This window comes from Malus sylvestris, chromosome 14 (genome assembly GCF_916048215.2).
Source record: "Malus sylvestris chromosome 14, drMalSylv7.2, whole genome shotgun sequence".
Lineage (NCBI taxonomy): Eukaryota > Viridiplantae > Streptophyta > Magnoliopsida > Rosales > Rosaceae > Malus > Malus sylvestris.
Window position 1 is genome coordinate 12048886 of NC_062273.1, and position 22654 is coordinate 12071539.

Here is a 22654-nt window from a genome sequence, read left to right on the forward strand (position 1 = left end):
GTAAAATAGTGGATATTACGTACTGAGGAAAGAAAGGGGAAAGAAAGGGGGAAGAGAGAGAAAGAAGTAAAATTTTATTTTAGTTTACTTGAGACGAAGGGGTTGGGAAAAAAAGGCTACGAGGATAAAAGCAACTCCACTGTATTCAATAGCCCGGTTGACTGGCAGAATTTCCTACCCAATTACCCTAGCTCATTGCTCCAACCCATGCTGGCGATTAGGCTAAGGGAGGGCCCGAGTAGGAGGGTGGGCTTGAATCGCAGGCCTGAGTGCCTGAGGCCAGATGATGCAAGGCTGACCAGGGTGACGTCAGCCACGTATTAAAAAATTTGCATCAGGCTCATGTCGTACACATGTGCGTGGGGGCGCGTCACCGACAGCTTGTCAGTCGATGGGGCCCGCGGTCCAGAGGTCTGAAATGTTACCGTTTATAGGGGCACGTGGCACATTCTCGTCCGTTGGATTTCAACGGATACATTTTTTGGACCGTTGGATTTGCGACGATAAAAAAAAATTCAAACCTCCCCCCCTAATGGCTAGATGACATGGCATAATATTATCCGTTGGATTTTAGATCAATGATCCACATTATTTGCCTTTAAAAATAAGGAAAAAAGAAAAAAGAAATAGATATATTACCGTTGTGCCACGTGGCACAATCTGAAGGGTTGGATTTCAATTTTTTTTAATCCAACTGCAAAAATTAATTAAGTTAATAAAAAATGTAAAAAATTAATAAAAAATCTGAAAAAAAATGATTTTACTTTTCTATAAAAACATTCTCATTATCTTCTACCTTACACCACAATTTCATATTTTCTCAAATACTTTCAACCACATTCCAATATTTCTCTCAAAGTTTCAACCAATTGGTTTCCAACAAAATGACTAATGATGCAGGTACGAATTGGATGCTTATTGAAGGATGTTACGTTGTGTTCTAGCTGGGTTGAACTTACGCATAATCCAATTACGGGTAATGAGATGCAGTTGCAATAAATGTAGAATCTTATTCATACCCTTTTTCTTGAGAAAATTGGTGGGAAAAGAACCAAAGAATCAATGTCCAGTCGTTGGAGAATACTCAACCAATCGTTTAGTCATGGAGAGACACCTTGGCACAAGCTAGTAGTAATATTTGAAGTGGGGAAAATTTCGTGGATCAGGTAAGCCTAATTAGATAACAGGTCGATCTCAACCCTTGTTCAGGGGTTGCTTTCGGCACTTGTTCTGTGTCGCTTTCATGAACATGTGAGTCATGATCAGGCATAGAGTTATGATTGGGTGAAGAGTGTAGAGGGGTGCTGTTCATGACAACTTCTGGACCGATAAGCACAACTCTGAATTTAGGACAATCTTTGACAATATTTCAACATGCCCACCGGGTGAATGATTTGTTTTTGTTTTTGGTTTTGGCATTATACCAAGCTTGTGCTTGAAGTGTCTACACAATGCAAGAGAAGAAATAATTATAATCAAAGTAGCTAATGTAAATTTGGGTATAGTACAAACAAATAAATAATATGTTATATAAGAAACAATGAAATTTGATCTTGATAAATAAATAGGCAAATTGTTTCGTATTGAATTGAATTTTTGTAAGGATAATCTACGAATCGAGACTAACAAAATAAACGGTTTGGATTGTTGAAATTCGATGTGAAGTGGGCCCCACACCTAATCCCCATTTTTTTTTTCAAAAAATGGGGATCCCTTTGTACAAGGGGCCTACACTATATGAATCTAAAGGTCCTTATAAAAGAGATATCCACAAATAACTCATCTAAGATTTGAAGTGACCATTTAGTACTATGGTCTAGTGGATTCCTCCACTTGTAAATAAGAGGTTTTAGGTTTGATTCTCGCCAAAAGCGAATTTGAACCACATTATTGCTAGCCCATTGTGAGACAAAACTCCTCCCCTCCTCCTTAGTATAGATAATATCGTTTGTTAAAAAAGAATTTGAAGTGAAACTGCATATTTAAATTAAAACCATTAGAGCCCAAATTATAGTTAAAATGGGCATAAACCAATTTAATATTTTGTAAGATCCAAAATCCCAAAACTCAGAATTCCAACCATATCAAACGGGCTCATATAACATACTAATATATAATAAAAGACGCATAAAGGCCCCTCATTAGTTTATGGCCCATATTTATTCAGATTTGGACAAAACTACACTAAAGAGCCCATTAACATTTGTCTTAAAGCCTTTGTATAGAAAAGGCCAATAAGATCCAGACTAGCCCAAGGCAGCTTGTCACTGTCAAGTAAAACGATATTGTTAGTGGATTAAACTTTTTTATTAGGAGAAAGGAGAATTAGTGTGAATCGGACTCAAATTAGGGTGTTCAAAGAGCTTGTCACTAATTTGTTTTCCATTTGGACGTTTCTACAATGAGTGCGCTTTTTGAAGGAGATTAATACAGAGGTTGTAGGTGGAGTCTGATTTTAATCAGACAGATGAAATGTATAGAAGCGGGTTGAAGGTGACCCACTACAATACACGAAGTGACTAGGATGACGTGAACAATGATATTGCAACTATAAATCACCATATTAATAACATTATATTGACGTTCTCGTTTCAAATATCAATTGACGAAAGCAAAGCAGCAGTTCGAATGGTTCAATTTTTGTGTATTCCCTTCTATTCTTCACCACAAAATCACCGATGTTAGGTGGAATTTGAATATTAAAATTTATTGAATTTTTGTGCTTTGACGTAAAAGTTGATCCTACTATAAACTTCTAAGTGATTGTAGAGTAATATTTTTTATCCTTTATAAGTGAGAAGTCTTACATTAAATTCTTGTTAATGACAAATTCTGTTTTAATTTATTGTGATTGATCCATTGTTGACTTGATTTATGTTGCACTCCTTGATGTAAAATTAAATTTTATTTATGTTTGTTCTTTTGTGTAAAGCAACATAGGGACTTATGTTTGGGGTGAGAGTACGACTTTTTGATTTAAGAGGTCATACTCTTACAATATAAACATGCGTCCTAAAATTATACAATATATGTCTTTTTCGAGAAATGTTAAGGCGGCTGTTTCAAAGTGATACTTTTTATGCTTTCTCTATCATTTTACCGTTTAATGTCAATCTTCGTGTTAACACTGTAAAACATTGTGCAAAACCGTAAAGTGACAAAAAGTTTATGGACATAGAGTGACAGAAAATCCCTAGAGAGTTCCACTTTTGAGAATCATCTTAAATTTTCTAAGCCAAATAAGTGGCAGAGGAATACATTGCCAAAGAATCTCCAATCCCAATGAATGTCCAAGCCGAACAAAGCACAACCTTTGGAGAAAATTTTCATTGTCACCAGAACATAAGTGGTACACTATGTGATTTTATATAAGTGGTGGGACATTTTATATTTTAAGTTATTAACTTTTTAACACATATATCTCACCATTCGTATAATAACACGTGATGTATCATCCAATGTTCCGGTTACACTCTCTCCAACCTTTGTAAGCAAGAGAATAGTCAAAGAAACCGGCCTGCACCATTTCTACACGTGGCTAGCGATGATTGCTCATCCCGCCCACCCTCCCCAAAGCAAAGGAAATTGTGGAGAAGAAACGGTCATACAATGCAAGAGAGGAATGAATGATTAGAAACTCCCAAATAAAAACTGACTTGGCTTGTAGTAGGGGGTCACCTAAGACCTAACATTTCAATATTAATCATGTATTCAAGATAAAGTGGGGTCTACCAAATTAACATTGTGAGGATAACAGTGACATTTCTCAAGCCATTAACAAAATTTCCAATACCTTGTTATTATTACACCTTTTTGTAAAGGGATATTTATCGATTTGCTCCCCAATTTGTATGGATCTATATTTTTTAATGGATTTTAATTTTAGTCAATTACTTCTTTGATTTTGTATAATTAGCTAATTTCTCTATTGAATTTAAATTTTAACTGATTATCCTTTAAACTTTTGTAAATAGCCAATTCTCCCCCTGACGCTAGATTTTAATAAATTTCATCGAATTTTTCATCTATTTTGAGAACGCAGACAACACATGAGAACTGTATGGGGGTAAAAAGAAAGAAAAATAGGATGGACGAAAATTGGATGAAAATTTTTAAAATCTAAAAACGATAGCAGAAATTGGCTATTTATAAAATTTTAGAGGGTAATCGGCTAAAGTTGAAGTTTAGGGGAGAAATTTGCCAATTATAAAAGTTGATAAGGGGTAATCGGCTAAAATTTAAGTTTAAGAGAGAAATTGGTAGCTCTATACAAGTTCAAGAGGCAAACCGACAAATACTTGTTTTGTAAAAAGAAAAATAAATCCATTGCTAGACTTTAGATTTAGAGATCGGTTACAGTATAGGCGTTTTTAATGCATTTATCATCCCACGATTTTATATACGCAATAAAAAAAATGTTATATTTGACCACATTTGGCCGTATGATAGTGAAATTATTAAATAAATATCTCCGTTTTGTAATTCAGAACAAACGATGTTAATTACTCGAATTATAGGTCCATTGCAAACATAATCAAGTTTTCGTTTGTCAAGAATCAAGATGGATAGGTTGCCATATGGCCATAATTCACATAATAATTGCATAAAAAAGTTTTAAGAATCAAATAAAACTCATTGGACTTGTGGTGACCACCAACACACACGTACACATACATAAGATAAAGTATTGGATGCTCTAAAAAAACAATCAATATTTGTCCAAATTATGGGCAACCATTGTCTTCTTAGTCAAGCAATCCTAGCACTGCATGGCTTGGAAAAATCTGCATTCCATGTTCTTGCATGTTCCACATGCAATTTTATAATCCAATTTTTATACCAACCAAACAACTCTCTCTCTCCTAACTTTTTATTCTTTAGACAATTTTTTTCACAATCCCTTGACTCGACATGAAATAACACGAGTTGATAACGAATCAGATCGCTATCGGATCACATGTTAAGAATTTATTAAAAATAATATATTTAATACGACATGACTCGTTAAAATAACAAGTATGACATAAAAATAACACGAATTCAACAAATCCGATCCATTTGTCAAGTCTACCCAGCATGAGTTTTTATATGTACCAAACTTTGTTTATATTCTATAGAAAAAGAAGGGGTAAAAGAGGAGAGCATCAAGGAATAATAATTGTTTTGGTCTTTGCACAGAGCTCCACCGTACAATAAAGCCTAAAGGGAGCAAAAATACATCATCTTCTTTATAATAGCATCATCCAATTCTGATTCTCTTTAAGAAAATCTCAAGAATTAATTTTATTGTGTACATTCATTTGTCATCTTTCATTTAGAAATTATTCAAAATTTTTATCTAAAATTAAATACAAATAGTAATAGATAAAAATTAACCGGATAATGTACAATGAACAAACACGATAAAGTGATCTCGGAGATCCAAAATATTCATCCATCTTCTTTGTCCATTTGCCTGGGAAAAAGAGCTTCCCAATCTGATTATTTAAATTCTTTGTCGTTATTTGGACTTTAATATAATCACGACAGAATTCGTCACTGCGTGGTACGTATTGGCCATGAAGATTTCTTTTAGGTGTGTTTAGTCTATTGAGTAACCTAATAAACTAGCTTGTTTCTTCTTGGTGTGGGATTATATTTGGAAGGACTAGAAACTAGAAAATATTAATTAATTATTTCAAGTTTTTTCACTTCACTTCACTTCAATGAACCCCACAACAATTATGGAAGTTTTAATGAAAAGCTCACAATATTGTTCATTTTAACGAAAAATTACATTTTTACACTAAATAGTCAAACCTGGTACTATTCACTTTACCCTTTATTTTGTTCTTATCATTAAAATTCAAAGTTTTCAAGCATTTTTCATTAGTTTTCCTATGGTATGACATGCTTCTTCTTTTTTTTCCTTTGATATGACGGTATCTTACACTAATTTATATTTATATTAAGAGAAATGAAGAGGATTTTGTATGAGGCATACAATATGTTAGATGTCTGTAAAAATAAAAACCATAATTTTGTACTTCAAAATCATTATATTTAGAAATGTAAATCCCCACCTACTCCAACCTTTAGAGTAAAACTCAAATTTTAGGTTCTAAACTTACCCCTACTTGCTTCAACCCTTGAGCCAAATATGGTTTTAAAATTTTAACTAAAAATTCAATTATGAGGCAAATTTAGGTTAGAATTCCCCTAAGTTAGTGGGCTGGCTAGCCCACCATATATGTGTATTTTTTTTAGTTTTATATTTATAAAATCATTGAATCCAACAGCTAAAATCTAATATGATTAAATTCAATGGTAAAAAGTCCAAATTTAAATCCAATGGCTAAAATAATTAATTTTTTTTCATGTGTTTAATTTTTTCTCATAGTGTTCCACAACTTTTATGGTCCCGGTTTAATGATTTTTCAATATTTATTGGAATCTAAATATTTTTAGGTTAAAATGTTCATAAAATTAAATTAGAATATTCTACATAATTTTTAATTTGTAAATAGTTACTTTAAGAAAAAAAAATCTTAAATTCATTCTTTAGTAATTTCTGGCTAAACATCAGTTTTTTGGGTTAAAATTTAAATTTTCTGGGTAAAAAATATTACCCAGAAAACTACAAGGTAACATATCTATCTTCGTTTTTAGGGATCGAAAACGACAGGCTGGCAGAATCCAAACTTAAACCCAAACCCAAACCCCACTTCTCTCTATAATTATCATTCATTATTATTAATTATTATTATTAGACACCAATAGAGGGTTGTTGAGAGGGATAAAAAAAAAGGAAGAAAAAAAGAAAAGATGTTGATACGAAAATTAATATCAACATGTGAGGTGGTAGAGACTTCAACTTGTAAAAAATTCTTCATAATATTAAATGTAAATTAAAAGTATTAGATCAAGACGCAACATAATACAAAAAAGTGAATCCGTTGTACAAGAGTTTACTAAGAATAAAGTGACATTGCCACATACACGTAGAAACCAATATCAGTAAAAGCTTACATAAAGCAGAAAAAGGAGGAATCCGGTTTTTTCCTTTTTCCTACCTTTTCTTTTCTTGCTGCCTCTGCCAAGCATCTTCTTCCCCACTTTCTTTTTTCCCTCTCATCTTATTCCTTCCTTCCTCCTGCAATTTTTCTTTTATTGGGTTTTCTTTCCCTTTGCTTGTGCTTCCCACCATCAGTTCCCTTTCCTCCTCACCTACAATTTCCTTCCTGTTCAGTTTTTTTTTCACCCATCACCTCTCTCTCAGACTCTCAGTCATTGTTTGTATCATCACAAAAAAGTTGCATTGCTTTTCCCTTTAGTTTCTCAGATTAATCTTCTTGGGCATCTCTCTTTTGCTCTACAAATTCCTTGGGAGTTTGATTGATATCCTTTCTGGGTTTTTGTTGATCAATTCAGTCCTTCTGCTTTAAGAATTCTCTCCCTTCCCTTGAATATATTCTCTGTAAATTATATTTTTTCACTCACTGTACTTTTGGAGCTCTGCTGTTAACCCATGGGACTCTGTCATGGAAAACCCACTGAAAACCCACAACCCCACTCTCAAGACCTTACAATTCCAGGCGAAAACGAGGCTTTTGATGCACCCAATTCCCAGTCCTCAAAATCCTCCAACTTCCCATTTTACAGCCCAAGTCCATTGCCAAGTCTGTTCAAGAACTCTCCTGCCAACTCCAGCGTCAGCTCCACGCCTCTGCGGTTATTTAAGCGGCCATTCCCGCCTCCGTCGCCGGCGAAACACATTCGGGCATTGCTTGCTCGGAGGCACGGCTCTGTGAAGCCCAATGAGGCCTCAATCCCTGAAGGAAGTGAGTGTGAGGTTGCCTTGGACAAGAATTTCGGGTTTTCAAAACAGTTTGGAAGCCATTATGAGCTTGGTGACGAGGTGGGGCGAGGACATTTCGGGTATACTTGCTCTGCCAAGGCCAAGAAGGGAAGCTTGAAGGGCCAGGATGTGGCTGTCAAGGTTATTCCAAAGTCAAAGGTCGGATTTTCATGCCTTATGTCTTTTGTTATTGAATAACTACGTTTCTGTTTTCTGTTATTGTTTCAAATGCAGTTTCATAACTGAATTGTCTTAGTTCTGATAGGAGTTTGATTGTATTGCTTCTGTCCAATATGTATATGACCTTAATTTCCTGTTGTTAATGTTTTTTAGGCCATACCTCCTAATCCTATATTACAAATTTATCGAACTCTGTCGCTATCTTTAACATCTCAGGCTTTGATTAAGTTTTGACTGTGTTGCTTTGTGCTGGAAATATCAGAACTGTTGCATGTTTTCTACTTGTTTGTCCGTTGAGTATGATATAGAATGTATAATTGGTGCTCACTCGTAGTGAAGCCAGTGCAGCTTCGCAGTATTGTGCCTAATAGCTTTAGTACTTTTTCTTAGCGAAGGACCATTATATTGTTTGGCTTGATGTGAAGGAAAGTTGTAAGTATGTAGTAATGGTAATGACATTTTATCAAAACTTCAACGCAGACAAAATCTTTATAAATTTTTCTTTTTTCTATTGCTATAGTCATTTTCTTACAATGTGAGGATCTCTAGGGGACCCATGTTTCCTTCCACTTCATTAGCCTAATGAGTTATGTTTCTGCAGATGACCACGGCAATTAGTATAGAGGATGTAAGAAGAGAAGTGAAGATCCTAAGGGCTCTAACTCATAAGAACCTAGTGCAGTTCTATGAAGCCTATGAAGACGATGACAATGTTTATGTAGCGATGGAGTAAGTTGTAATAGCTATAACTCTCTGGATATGCATCTAACTCCATTTCATATGATGCTTGTGGCTTATTTTATTCTCTCTGTTTTTTTTAAATAGAATTACTAGCTTTTAAGATTGTGATATGATTACCCTAATATCTTCTCCTTTTTTGTTATGTATTTGGTGCCAAAGTTGTCTGTTGAACATGCGGCAACTTGCATACATATGAACCCCCTTAAAAACAACTTGGACTTAGCTTTAGCGCGTGTCTTTGTTGACACCATAAACATTGTAATATGTTTGCTACATAAACATGGTGCATTGAATGTAACTTTAATATGGCCATGATTAAGATATTGGTATGATCAATCCGATGCTTTCTAAAATATAGAGATGGGCCAGCAGAATAAGTTTAGTACTCGGTCAGATTTGGCACTTTAAGCACATCATTTTTATTGGGGTAATGAGCAGTTCTAGTAGCAAGTGCTGAATCATTTAGGTGATTCATTTTTTTTCCCTTTTTGGCTGGATATCATATACTACTAAAGGAAAACACTATTTATGTATAGAAATAGGGCATGTGATGCCACAATTTAGACTTTAAAGATTTTGGAGCATACTCAATGTTATTTTCTCCAGATTGTGCAAGGGAGGTGAACTGCTGGATAGCATACTTTCAAGGTACCTGCTCTAATAGGTTTTTCTTTTGTGCCACAAAAAAGAACACAATTCTTTCTCTATGGAAAGTCACTAGCCTGTTCTGTATCTTCAAAACTCACTAAGTTTTCATTTCTCTTCTCAAGGGATGGAAAATATTCTGAGGCTGATGCAAAGGCTGTTATGGTTCAGATTTTAAGCGTAACTGCCTACTGTCATCTCCAGGGCGTAGTTCACCGGGACCTCAAGCCAGAGGTAGTTCATTCATAAAACATAATTTTAGCAGTCCGTTCATACTACCTTATTGTGGCAGCTGCATATACTCAAAATTGATTTAAAAAGTAAAATAATAACTAAAAGTATTTGTAATAATAACTTTTCCTGTTTTACCCTTAAATTTGAAGGTCACCAATCACTTTTGCTCATTGAAAAATATCTTGAATTCCGAAACTTCTTTCCTATGATTTCTTTAGATTCAAATTGTTTGATTTTTACTCTCACTTTCTTTGTAGCACTCGATTTTACATGTCATTAAAATTTGATATGTAGTGCTGCAATGCCGGTGTAAGCAATTAATCTAAATATTGCTCTAGCTGTTGTTCTTTGACCAACTTTAATTGGTTATGCAATGACAATTTGTTTTCATATTTAATTAACTGATATCTTATCGTAACAAACATAGTTCTAAATTTTATATTTCCGTTATTTTAGAGTTCACTAAGAAATGAAATTTGGCTGAAGAATGATTCAGAAAATCGTTTTCCTTGGGGAAGAAGTAACCTAATGGCTCTATCAAAACTTTTTGGGAAATCTGCTGATATAAAGGATGTCTTTATAGACTTTGGTAAATGAAGAAGAAGAAAGAGAATTGCATTACAGGTTTTACTGATTTCTATTTTGAACCACTCAATCTGCTAAGTGGGAAAGAAAGCAGAACAAGAATTGCTGAAGTTTATTTGTTATCTAATGTGGAAAAAAGCATTAAAAGTACTTCTAATGTTCTCTTTTGTTTTATTTGATTTTTCTGGGAGTGTCATAGGAGCGACTGGCTGTAATTATTGCGATTTAGAGACATCTCACATCCTGCACCACTGCCATTTAAAAACCCATATGATTCTTTTCTAACTGTATCCATGCCTTCTTTAATATGATTTAGTTCATATGATGGTAATTTTCTTCCTTTTCTGGATATACACGTGTAATCTTGATTGTTGAAATTTCCTTTCTGGTCTGAAAAATAATGTGATAGATAAAAAAAATTATTTATTTGTCCTTATTTATACCTTATTCTCTCTCTTCTTGACCCCGAATTGATATTTTTCTGTTCCAGAATTTCCTTTTTACTTCAAGCGATGAGAAATCCCCGTTGAAAGCCATTGATTTCGGACTCTCTGACTATGTAAAACCAGGTTGGGATGGAGGACTGCTACCTAGCATATATCTTACTCTAGTTAATTTTGAAGGCCATTGGGTTCTAATACTTAAGTTTCTGCAGATGAGAGGTTGAATGATATTGTAGGAAGTGCATACTATGTCGCTCCCGAAGTTCTACATAGGTCATATGGGGCAGAAGCAGACATGTGGAGTATCGGTGTAATTGCTTATATCCTTTTGTGTGGAAGCCGACCTTTTTGGGCCCGGACCGAGTCTGGCATCTTTCGAGCTGTACTAAAGGCTGATCCGAGCTTTGATGAAGCTCCTTGGCCTTCTTTATCATCTGATGCAATAGATTTTGTAAAGAGACTACTGAACAAGGACTACCGTAAGAGATTAACCGCGGCTCAGGCTCTATGTAAGTCACCGAGTCTTATTATTAAGCCCCTTCTTTTATCACCCATTTTAGGACTATGTTACGAATGGGTACTTATGATGACAACTTGTTTATATCCATTTTTTTTTTTCCATCTTGTGTCAATCCTTTGTGAAACACATTCTAAAATGACAACTCTGGCCTTTTTTCTTTATAAAAGGGTTCTCTCCATTTGAAGTTCAAATGGAGGGCGCCAGTTGCTAATCCTAAAGGTGACAGGCTTTCGGCTCCTCTTGAATATGAGCGGCCTTGAGATTCTTGGACTGTAGATTGCAACTGTTACTCCCCATTTGAATGTTAATTGGAGAAGCCAGATCTTATTATTGTCTATCTATTCCGAGGGTGGTGTGATGGGTGTCATTTTCTTTGTCATAAATTCAAAATTTGGTTAGAAATTTGGATGCTGACAGCCAACTTTTGTATTCAGGTCATCCATGGTTAGCCAATTATCATGAGGTCAAGATACCGATGGATATGATAGTGTACAAACTTGTTAAAGCTTACATATGCTCATCTGCTCTACGAAAATCAGCATTAAGGGTATGCAGTAACAAGTTTATTCATCTTTTTCTCTTTTATGTTTATTCATCTTTTTCTCTTTTATGTGTATGTCTTGGATTTGACTGAAATTGAAATATCCCAAATATTGCAACTATTGTGATACAACTATGGAGTAGTGACACCTTAATGTTCTATTTTCTTTCTTTACCCTCTTCCTTTTTCATCATTTTCGCTTCATGAATACTATTTGAATGTCTCTTGTGGTGTCTCTTTGGTTTGGCAGTTGCTTTAGCATTTTTTTCTTGAGTTGAAGCCGAGCTATTCTATTTGAGGTTTTGGATTAGCCTAAACATTGTACCGGTTGTCAGGGTCATTAGTGTAAATATCTGACACTTCTCAAAGCAATGAAAAATGGAGTGAATTATTTTTTTCTTTCTGTTTTGACAGACTCTTGCAAAGACGTTAAGTGTGGCACAGCTGGCTTATCTCCGGGACCAATTTACATTGTTAGGGCCAAATAAAAGTGGGTTCATCACTATGCAGAACTTCAAGATGGTTGGCACTTTTTCTTTACTTGGTTTCTATTATTTAACCATCTCTGAAGTCATTTCAATTAACATTGGTATATCAGCAGGGTCTAACAAGGAACTCAACCGATGCCATGAAGGATTCGCTGGTTCTAGATTACGTCAACATGGTAACGTCGCTAAATTTGGATACTCTTTAGTTTATCTTTGATCAAAACTATATCTCCCCAGTCAGGTAAAATAATAATTGTAGCTGAGTGTGGTCGTAAATATGTATCATGCAGATCAGTTCTATTCGGTATAGAAAGCTGGATTTCGAAGAATTTTGTGCATCTGCCATAAGTGTGTATCAGCTGGAGGGGATGGAGAGCTGGGAACATCATGCAAGGCGAGCATACGAGCTGTTTGAGAAGGACGGAAACAGACCAATAATGATAGAGGAACTTGCCACGGTATGCTCTCTCACAGTAAATAAAATAATAAAACATTAAAACCATCTTTGTGGTAACTGAATTCTCCCTATAATTTGAAATTCATCAGGAATTAGGACTTAGCCCGTCAGTACCAGTTCATGTTGTTCTCCAGGACTGGATAAGACACTCAGATGGCAAGCTCAGTTTTCTGGGGTTTGTCAGACTACTGCATGGAGTTTCTTCGCGCACATTTCAGAAGGCTTGAACTAGAACCGGTCTACATGAAGTCTTGTTTCCACCATCCTTATTCTCGATGACCTCGAACGTCCCTAGGTGACAAAATTTGTGCTTAATTGGAGAACTTCATTTTACGAGGGTCTGGAGCACATACTCGTGTCATTTTTTCTTTCCGTTTCCCCTCCCTCTAACTTGTACAAAGGCGGCTTTTCGTTTCCTTGATAAGGTTAGAGGAGGGTTGTACAGGTGAGAGTGGGTAGATCTCAGAATGCGTTTAGGATTTACCCTTACAGATTACAAAGCTGTCCTGTTGTAAACTGGAGTTACTTTTGTGGTCTTTATCAATATAGTTTTGTTAATAAAATCTTCCTGTGATCTTGCACAAACTATCATGTCAGATTGCTAGTTTCTTCAAAGCCTAATGTTAAGTAGATCAACTTTTTATACCAAATTTGCAAGTTTTAGGATCCAAGCCAAGGGCCAATTATTGCTTTAACTTTTCAGTAATAAAAAATAAGTAATAAATAAACAAAATTTTATCGTAAATGGTTCTTGAAATTAATATATTCATCAGTTTGGTTCGTAAAGTTGAAAAACGATCAATATCATATTTGAATTTTACTATCATACATCAATCAATGTCGTTGTTTCGTCTAATTTTGTCAACTTTTCTGTTATTGTGCTGAACGTGGCACACATGAACTTAACACTGTGCAACCTTACCCTATATTATGATGCCATGTTGATTTCACAAAAATCAATTCTAAAAAGTGTTTTTAAAAGTTTACAACCCATTAACAAAAAAAAAAAAAAAAAAAACCCAAAACAAACAGGAATCTTTTAGCATCATACCATTATAAGAAAACTTTTAGCTAAATTACATATTTTAGTTTATCTAAAATAGAAAATTCTGGAATTTTTTTTTCTTCTGAAAATCTGAAACCAAACCAAAATAATTCCGATCCCATACTGAAAAATTCCCAAACCAATAATACTGAAATTTTTGGGATGCATACCGAACCAATCCCGAACCTTTTGGTACGGGAATCGAGATTACAACTTCAATGGTTCGGGAATCCCGGACCAACCCGAAAATAGTTATTTTGGTTGCGTTGAATTTAAGTAATTTGAGAGTAGACTATATTATAAATAGAAGTATGAATAATTAGTTTAGAACTTTGGAATGTCAATTTGACTTGGTAAGAATGATTTGGTATTTCAATTGGTAAGAAATTTCAAATTTGTAATAAATAAAAAGCCTAAATTTCAATTGATATGAAATTGTGCAATAAAATTGTAGGGCCAAAGGCCCAAATTTTAGTCCACAATCCAAAAGTCTCAAATTTATGCTCAATAAGCTAAAGGCCCAAATTTTAATCCACAACCCAAAAATCTCAAATTTATGCCCAAAACGCAATCCCAATCCATCCCGAAATACTAAAAATATTTCGAGAATCCTGAAAATTGGAAATACTGAAATTTTGGTTCGGAATTGGTCTTCAAATTCTCATCCCAATTTTTTTTTAGTTTGGGATTTGGATCCCATTTTTAGTTTGGGATCCCATAACGAACCACCCCTAGAAAATTCAACCGGCCAATTTTTTTTGGGGACTATCAAATTTTTTTCAGTCTCAAGGTTACTGTCCAATAATGAGTTAAAAAAAATGTTAGGTGATAAAATTTCTCTTAATATTTCTATTTTTTTTTTGCATATACATGTAAATATACAACAAACATAATTGAAGATGAAAAGGTTGTACTTATTGCTATTTTCTATGTCAGTGACATTTTATAGCACTGGAAACAGTAGCACGTGAGTCCATCTGCAATGGAGTCAAAGATATAAATATTTTTGCCTATAAATGTCTTGGGCCACAAATTGTGGCTTAATCTTAAATGAAATGGGTTGAAGCCACTTAAGTCCCATTTGGTACTGTTTGCTTTTCCTAAAAAACTGCTTCACTTTAAAATTAAACAATAAAAAATTGTTTGGTAAAATAAAATATCTGTTGTGGCCTATTTTACTGAAGGGGTGCTGCAAAGAGAGAAAGATGAAGAAAGGTTTGAGGAATTTTGTGTCATTTGGGATGCCTTGTGCCTTTATTTATAGTAAACCAAGGAGGATTTCTTGCCATGCAAGTAATAAAGTTATAAGATCTTCTAGTATCCTAAATACAATTTACACAATCACACATGTGCTAGAACTTATGTTGCAACACAACTCTTAAAGTGTGTAAATATTCAAGTATATGACCTATCAAGTCTTCATGGCAAAAGTAAAAGCGGTTTATGAAGTCGTCTTGTTTATTCAGCACAAGTGGCAAACGTGAATCTTTGATGAGGATTGCATATAGGAGTAAGTCTCACCCAAATTTGGCTATGGTAAACCCGCTGGGATAAACCCATAGTTTGGAGAAAAGATGAGTTAATACAACAAGTTGATAATTAACATCTTCACGACGTAAGCAGTGGAAGACGTAGAAAAGGGTGCAACCATCTCAGGATAGGTGCATATTTAAAATCTTGTCAGGCAGCAAAAACCCAATTGGGAAAGTCCTCATGATCTAAAAACTACAAACGTTGCAAAAGAGATGGCTAGCATACCAAACTTGGAAAAATGCTTATGGGAGTTTAACTTCAGCATCGAAATTAGTAAGAGGTTGGTAATGTTGTCTTGGGATTGAATCTGCTTGATTTCAATATTATGATGCTTTACTGATGTAATGAGGGCGCAATATGATTGGTGTTGACTTTGTTGATGTATCATGTCTTGATATGGCTAATACATGCGACACTGTCTTCACAAATCATTGTTGGACTTAACAATGAATAAAAAATAGCAAGTGCTTCAAAAATTCTCAAACCATATCTCTTACGAGTGGTGGTGTAGTGAGGTGCAGTGCTTGGAATAATTCAAATTTTTTTGCAACTAAGGTCTATTTCGTGAACCTCCAAGATATTGTCGTATCCTTAATGGTAAAGACCTAATAACTTGTGCCGGTTCGATAAATAACTTGTGCCAACATAAAAGCTAAATGTCACAACAATATCCTGTTTATTTTAAAGCAATGCCCTCTAGAGAACATATTTTAAAAGCATCATGAAGGTTGCTTTTAAAAGTTGTTTTAATAAAAAGCGAAGTTAAGCCTTTAATGAACATCTTTAATTCTTGTAGTACCCTCATTAGTTTTTGAAAATGACTTTGTTTAACCTTTTGCACTCCTTTTTTTTTGGAGAACAAAATGACAACTACCACCTACCACTACAAACACTAAAGTTACAACACCACTGCCATTACCGCCACCATTTTTGTTACCACCACCATAACCATAACCATAACTGCACTACCGCCATTGCCACCACTATCATTGTTGTCACCGCCTTTACCACCATACCCACAGCCACCGCCATTGCCACCACAACCACAACTACTGTCATTGCCGCCGCCCTTAGCCACCATTGTTGCCTCTACACCCCAACCACCACACCCCATTGTTGGCACCACCACTATACCTCCACTTTTGTTAAAGCATTTCTTTTAAAAAAACATCAGAAACAATTTTTTTAATAAAGCGTGATAATCCCAAATTGGCTCTTATTATTACGGTATGTGGTATTCTTTTCCACTTATAAGTGAGAGTTTTAGTTCGATAATTGCCTAAGGTAAAATCAAATCAATTCCCTAACTGCATAGTATAAATAATATCTTATATATTTCAAAAAACAAAGAAATAAGTAAAATAGGTTGTGTTGTAGGCATAATTTACTGAACAATTATGAGGGCCAGAAAGAGAGGGTGCAACATATAGAGAGAGTAGAGAGAGTAGAGAGAGATGTGTAATTGTAAGGTGTGTTCTATTCCACCCCATTGTGCCTTTATTTATAGTAGTAGGGAAGGTTAATTCCTCACCCTTTTACGATTACAACTCTAAAAGGATAATATCTAGTCTAAGAGATATGGTAGAATCTCATAAGGATATCCTAAATATGTTAGGATTTACACAATCACATTCATATTCCAATATGACTGCAACACCCCCCATTGAGTGTGTAAATACTCAAACAAATGGCACATTATGTCTTCAGCGATGAAGTATGTATAGTTGATGAAGTTGTCGGCATAATGAGCGAATGCAAGTCTCAAATTAACAGAAGAACGCATAAAAAGGTATAACTCACAAAAACTCGTTATGGTAAAACCCAAGGTGGGAGAAAAACCCATAGACTAAGGAGAAAAGTGAGAAGTTACATTAAGTCAAAACTATACGCTTTCTGGACGCAAGTAGAAGAGCTCACAAAGGTATGACCAGCTTAGGATGAGTGCCTCGTTAAAACCTAGTTAGGTAGAAAAAACACAATAGGAAAAGTGCTCTTAATCGTATGGAAAAAGAGTACATTAAGATCAAGTGAGTATATGTGACATCCCACATCGCTAACGGAGAGGGGCTGATGTGCCTTATATGTACATGCTCCCCTCCCTATAGCACGAGGTCTTTTGGGGAGTGGGTTTCGGATTCCATTGGAACTCCGAAATTAAGTGAGTTCGGGCGAGAGCATTCCCAAGATGGGTGACCCATTGGGAAGTGCTCGTCTAAGTTCCCAGAAATAAAACCGTGAGGGTGTGGCCAGGGCCAAAAACGGAAAATATCGAGCTACGGCAGAGCCAAGACTGGTATGTGACAAAATGTTCCCCTTAAGTGGGGTGGATTGTGACATCCTGAAGGGATTATTTTGTAAAACATGTTCATTTGAGCAACATCATATAGCATGCAATTAACAATTAAAGGCGGAATCATGCTTACATGCACTCAAATACAAAACATTTACCCATGAAATTCAAAGCCTAGTAGATTGGTGAACCAATAATCAACTCAAAAATAAGTGAGTTGAAATTAATACCTTTGTAGATTCCTCTTTGCATAAGCAAAGGCTAATCACCCAAAGAGATAAGGGCCTTCATTCCTTGCTTCTTAGATCCATGGATTTGGATGGAAGAATAGGTTCTCCAAGTTCCCAAAATTGAGAACCTCTAAGTCTCTACACCAAGGAGAGATTGGATGATGAATGAGTGACCTTGGAGGATTAGATGACTAGCTAATCACCTCCAAGGTGTTGGCCTCTTTAGAGAGAAAATGGAGAGACAATTATCACCCATTTTCCCCAAAAATAAACCCTTATTTCACTTAATGAATATTTGGCTATAAAGTCATTTATATAGTCACTTCTTTAAGTGACCTAAATAACCAAAACCCTAATTCATTCCTTATGGCCGGCCATTTAGGGATTTTTGGGCTTTTGGGCTTTAATGAATCTTTATTCATTAAATTGTCATACAACTTAAGTTAATGGGCTTGACGTTCGAAGCCCATTGGGCCTTAAGGTCCAAAACTATCCCGTGGTCTTTAACGAACTTATTCGTTTGATTAATTAACCCTTGCCATAAATAATTAAACCATTCAATTAATCTTACTCATTTCATTTATTTCGTCCATCTCTACCTTACACGGTGTACGATCCATTAGGTTCCTTTTAGCGAGGTAGTGGGCGATTAAAACCATTTTACATCGATTGTGAATTGAAACTATTTTCAATTCTCCCTTTAGTGATTACACACGTTTAGGGCTTCCACAAACCATGAGTGACACCTAGCCGTATGTCATGGTTACCCAAGCTAATCAGAAGAGGTGGAGAACCTATTCAGTCTGGGATTACAAATGCAATACGGTCTTTCTCTAATCTAATACTCTTGACCACATTGTTTGGTTTGATAGTTTATTTTCTCATGTCTACTATCCAATGTGTGTCTTGTGCTTATATGATTACCTTGAATGTGATTAGGAACACATTCCCAAATCTCATTCATACTCTGGCCAGAGATTCAAATCATATCAGAGAGTATTCTCCCTCAAACAGTTTGAAGGTTAGAGATCCCTTGTTGCGCATTCACTTGTCTCCATAGCTAAGCGGCTTGACCCCAACGATGCCGTGGACACCCTCCTGGTGGGATGACTTTGACATAATCAAAGATCAAGGTCTTAACCACAAGACAACTATGATGCCTCAGGTCAAAGGACTACTTTGCATTATCCCAACCATGAGTTCTCATGTGACATGGAATATGAGAACTCTTCATTGATCGCGTTCAGTGAACTCATTCTCTATTGAGCACCTACCGCACTTGTCTTGATGTCACACACACCAATGATTCGAGACTAATCACTCTCCCTGAGAGAAGACATAGTACGTACCGATCTTGACGGACTGTCAATGCCCAATTGGCAATCCTATGATCAGGAACGTTTAGGATGTGTCTACGAAAGAATGGTCTCAAGAATCTAACTTCATTAGATTACATTCTCCCAATCACAAATTCCTTGGACTTTATTGTTTAAGCATATAACATTTATATGAGACGGCTCAAACAATAATGTATGCCCTTTATATGTAAAACTAGATTAGTTTAACATGTGAAATGTCCGTAAAGTATCATCACATGATTGGCTTTAGGGCACATTTCCAACACATCCCACATCGACCAACGGAGAGGGGGTGATATGCCTTATATGTACATGATCCACTCCTTATTGCATGATGCGTGTTGAGTGCATAAAGTTATACTTTTACGCCCTCTTTTGCTTAGGTTTTTGACTTAAAATCTCTATGCACACAAGATATTTTGTTGTTTATATTGTATTTTAGGATGAAAGTAAGGGCTTGAAGAAATCATCTTATTTTGAATATTTTAAGAGCCTAGAATGGATAGGTTGAAGCCCAAATCGCCCAAGACCAGACCATAGGCCACAAGTGGCCTAAGATCTGCCAGAAAAAGGCCTTTGCAGAATAGCCAGCTTGCGAGCTTTGCCCTGAAGTGCTTAGAACGAATTAGAAAATGGGCCATATATGGTTGGAAAGCCCTCGAAGTCTTCTTTTTGATGGTCTTTATAACTTATGATTTGGAGGTTTCGACAAGACGTTATGATAGAATAAAGATGAGTTGTTCAGTTACAAATTCTGATAACAGCTAGTTTTCAGTTACTCCTATACTAAACGCTGGTTGTTATGAGCTATAAATGAGAGTCAATTTAAGGATGTAATTGTGTCAGATGTTAGATAAGTCCTAAGCCTTTTAAGAAGAGAAAAAAACAAAAAAAAACACAGAATCTGGAGAGAAAGCAGGAGTCTTCAACCTTGAGCAGTTTCTAGGTTCTAGCTTTCCTGACTTTTTATGTATTTTGTTTTTATGGATACTTAGGGCTGCTTTGAAGCCCTAGACATGATTGAATTAATGTTATAATGCAATTTTCGTTTATCAATTTCATTTGCAAGCTAGAATCAGTTTTCTGTTTCAATCATTTAAAACACATATTTTCAAGCTTAGTTACCTTGTTTATGTTTGCTATCTGTTGAGAATGATAAGGATGACTGCCATATCTTCTTTCATTCATTAGCAACATGTGGTTAGGTTTAGAACTAAACTTGTAAATTGATTCCATAAAGTTCTAGGATAAATGCTATGTTCTAGGTTTCATGTGATGTTCATAATCCTCTTCGTTCTTAATGAGTTTCTAGGTGCCAAATCTGATTATATGCCATGTTAGGTTGCACCTACAAATATAAGTTTTATGTATATGCCATGCATCAAACATGCAAAGTAAGAGAGGATTCATACAATCTAGTTATATGCCATGCTAGATATGTGAACATCTTAGTTGTGCATTTGAAAGGGATAAGTTAAAAGATCATATCACTGATTCAGGAATGTTTAGGGGAAGACCTTTATTTATTTGAAGTCAGATTTATGTCCTAAAAACGTTTCTAACCTATTCCATGTCTTAGGTTTGTTTTTAGATAGTTCTAATTTTTTTTTTCTTTATGTCTTTATTTCTTTCCCAAAATTACTCAAACCCCCCATTTTAAGTCATAGGAGTTTTTAACTAATGCTAATTTGTAAGAGTCAAAGGTTTTACTCAATTTTTTATGAGTCCCTGTGGTTCGACACCCTTACTTGTGCCAATATACTATCCTTATATTTACACTCGAAAGGAACTTCAACAATGCCTTTTAGGGACTCCCTGGCTTCGGATTCTATTGGAACTCCGAAGTTATGCAAGTTCAGGTAAGAGCATTCCGAGGATGGATGACCCACTGGGAAGTTGCTCGTAAGTTCCCAGAAACAAAACCGTCAAGGAATGGTAAGCCCAAAGCAGACAATATCATGCTACGGTGGAGACGAGTCCGAGATGTGACAATATACTTCTGCATACTCCCCTTGAGTTTGACAGAACTTTCAAATGAGAACTACAAGCATTGCATATGAATAGTTAGGTATGATGCCATACCTTGGCAGACCCTAATTTTATCATATATTTTAAAAAACAAACTCGAAATTGGATTATGAGAAAGAGACCTAGAATTGGGTTCGGTAGGTTCCAGCCGAAGCTGGAGGGGTCTGTTCGGTAAGCCTTTGTCGAAGTAAAGCAATACCATTCGGTGCACCTCTGCTGAAGCAGAGTATACCTTTCGATACATCCTTGCCAAAGCAAGGCACCACCATTTAATAGGCTTTGACTGAACTGGGTTAAGCCATTCCGTAGACTCCAGCCGAACTGGGTCTATACCGTTCAATAAACTCCAACCGAACTGAGTCCATACCGTTCGATAGACTCCAGCCCATGATGGGTCTATACCGTTCTCTCACGTTTGTGGTAGTAATCAGATCTGAGAATTTGGTAAACCTCAACTTTCTACACAAACTGCTTCAGAAGCATGTTAGAAACATGGAAGGACGAGAAAAGTATTCTCTAGTCAAAATTCGATCGAATTTATAAACTTCAGAATCATACTCATTCATGGACGTAATCATGGTCTGCTTCAGGCAATGTCTTTCATGATTAAATAGTCCATAGAAGTGATTCAAAGAGCCATGGAATCCTCGTTCAGGAGGTATTTCCATATGTAATGCTTCAGGAATAAGTCTTCGAATGAAGATTATGGCGCAAGCTTATTCAGCTCTTCCATGCCATTGTTGGCTTCAATGGTTTCTTAACTTCTTGATAGTCAAGTGAAGATTCATGTCTTGTACCCCACATAAAGTGGTTTATATTAGAAATCAGTGAAATCGAACTTGTTACGGTTTGATAATCCATATAATTGGAGGGAATAAGATTGTGATTGGTGCTATGGGAATGAATGATCCATAATCATCAAAGTTAGAACATTCGAGTTCTAAGACATGGTTTTCATGAAATATGTCGGGTTTTCATGGGTGTATTTTTTTATGAAAACTTCGGGTTTCAAAGGCACTAAATTTGAAACTATAGGTTCAATTTAGTTTATGAACGTTTAGTTCATAAAATAGAGGTTCCTGTAAGAACACATAATATAACATGCTGATTTAAGTGTAGTGGATTTGAGTTGCTTTAGGAACTCAAGTGTGAGCGCTTTGGGACTACGAAAAGATGTCAACGGTTCAAAAACGAGAAATAAATTGTTGAATCATTAATGTCCAAAAGTGGGTTTCAGGCCAATAATTTTAGAAATTGTCAGATTAATGGACTATATGTCACTTTTAATTAATTAAATAGATCGAGACCAAACGGGGTTGATTGTAGAAGCAAAAAATAATAATAACATTCGGGTTAAAATTATTTTAAAATGCCAAATAATAGCTTTGGGTTGAAAAAATGATGGATTCATATTATACTATATATTTTACCCTAATCTTAGTTATAATTTATTGGTTATTTTGGTAGAATTTTGATACTTTGCTTTATATTTTCAACAT

At 35.5% G+C, this 22654-nt stretch overlaps 1 protein-coding gene across 2 annotated transcripts; it reads left to right on the forward strand.

Moving 5' to 3' along the window:
- Positions 1 to 7014: 7014 nt before the first annotated feature.
- Positions 7015 to 13256, forward strand: LOC126599961 (CDPK-related kinase 7-like). 2 transcript variants are annotated; one of them, XM_050266444.1, is made up of 11 exons: positions 7015 to 7996; positions 8619 to 8746; positions 9365 to 9406; positions 9529 to 9637; positions 10713 to 10791; positions 10878 to 11174; positions 11620 to 11732; positions 12141 to 12248; positions 12325 to 12390; positions 12505 to 12672; positions 12761 to 13256. In XM_050266444.1, the coding sequence occupies exons 1-11, from the start codon at positions 7508 to 7510 to the stop codon at positions 12896 to 12898; spliced, it is 1737 nt and encodes a 578-aa protein (XP_050122401.1). In that variant the 5' UTR covers positions 7015 to 7507; the 3' UTR covers positions 12899 to 13256. The 2 variants fall into 2 exon arrangements, with proteins under 2 accessions (XP_050122401.1, XP_050122402.1); XM_050266445.1 differs by having other exon boundaries at positions 7017 to 7996; positions 12328 to 12390.
- The last annotated feature ends 9398 nt before the right edge of the window (positions 13257 to 22654 follow it).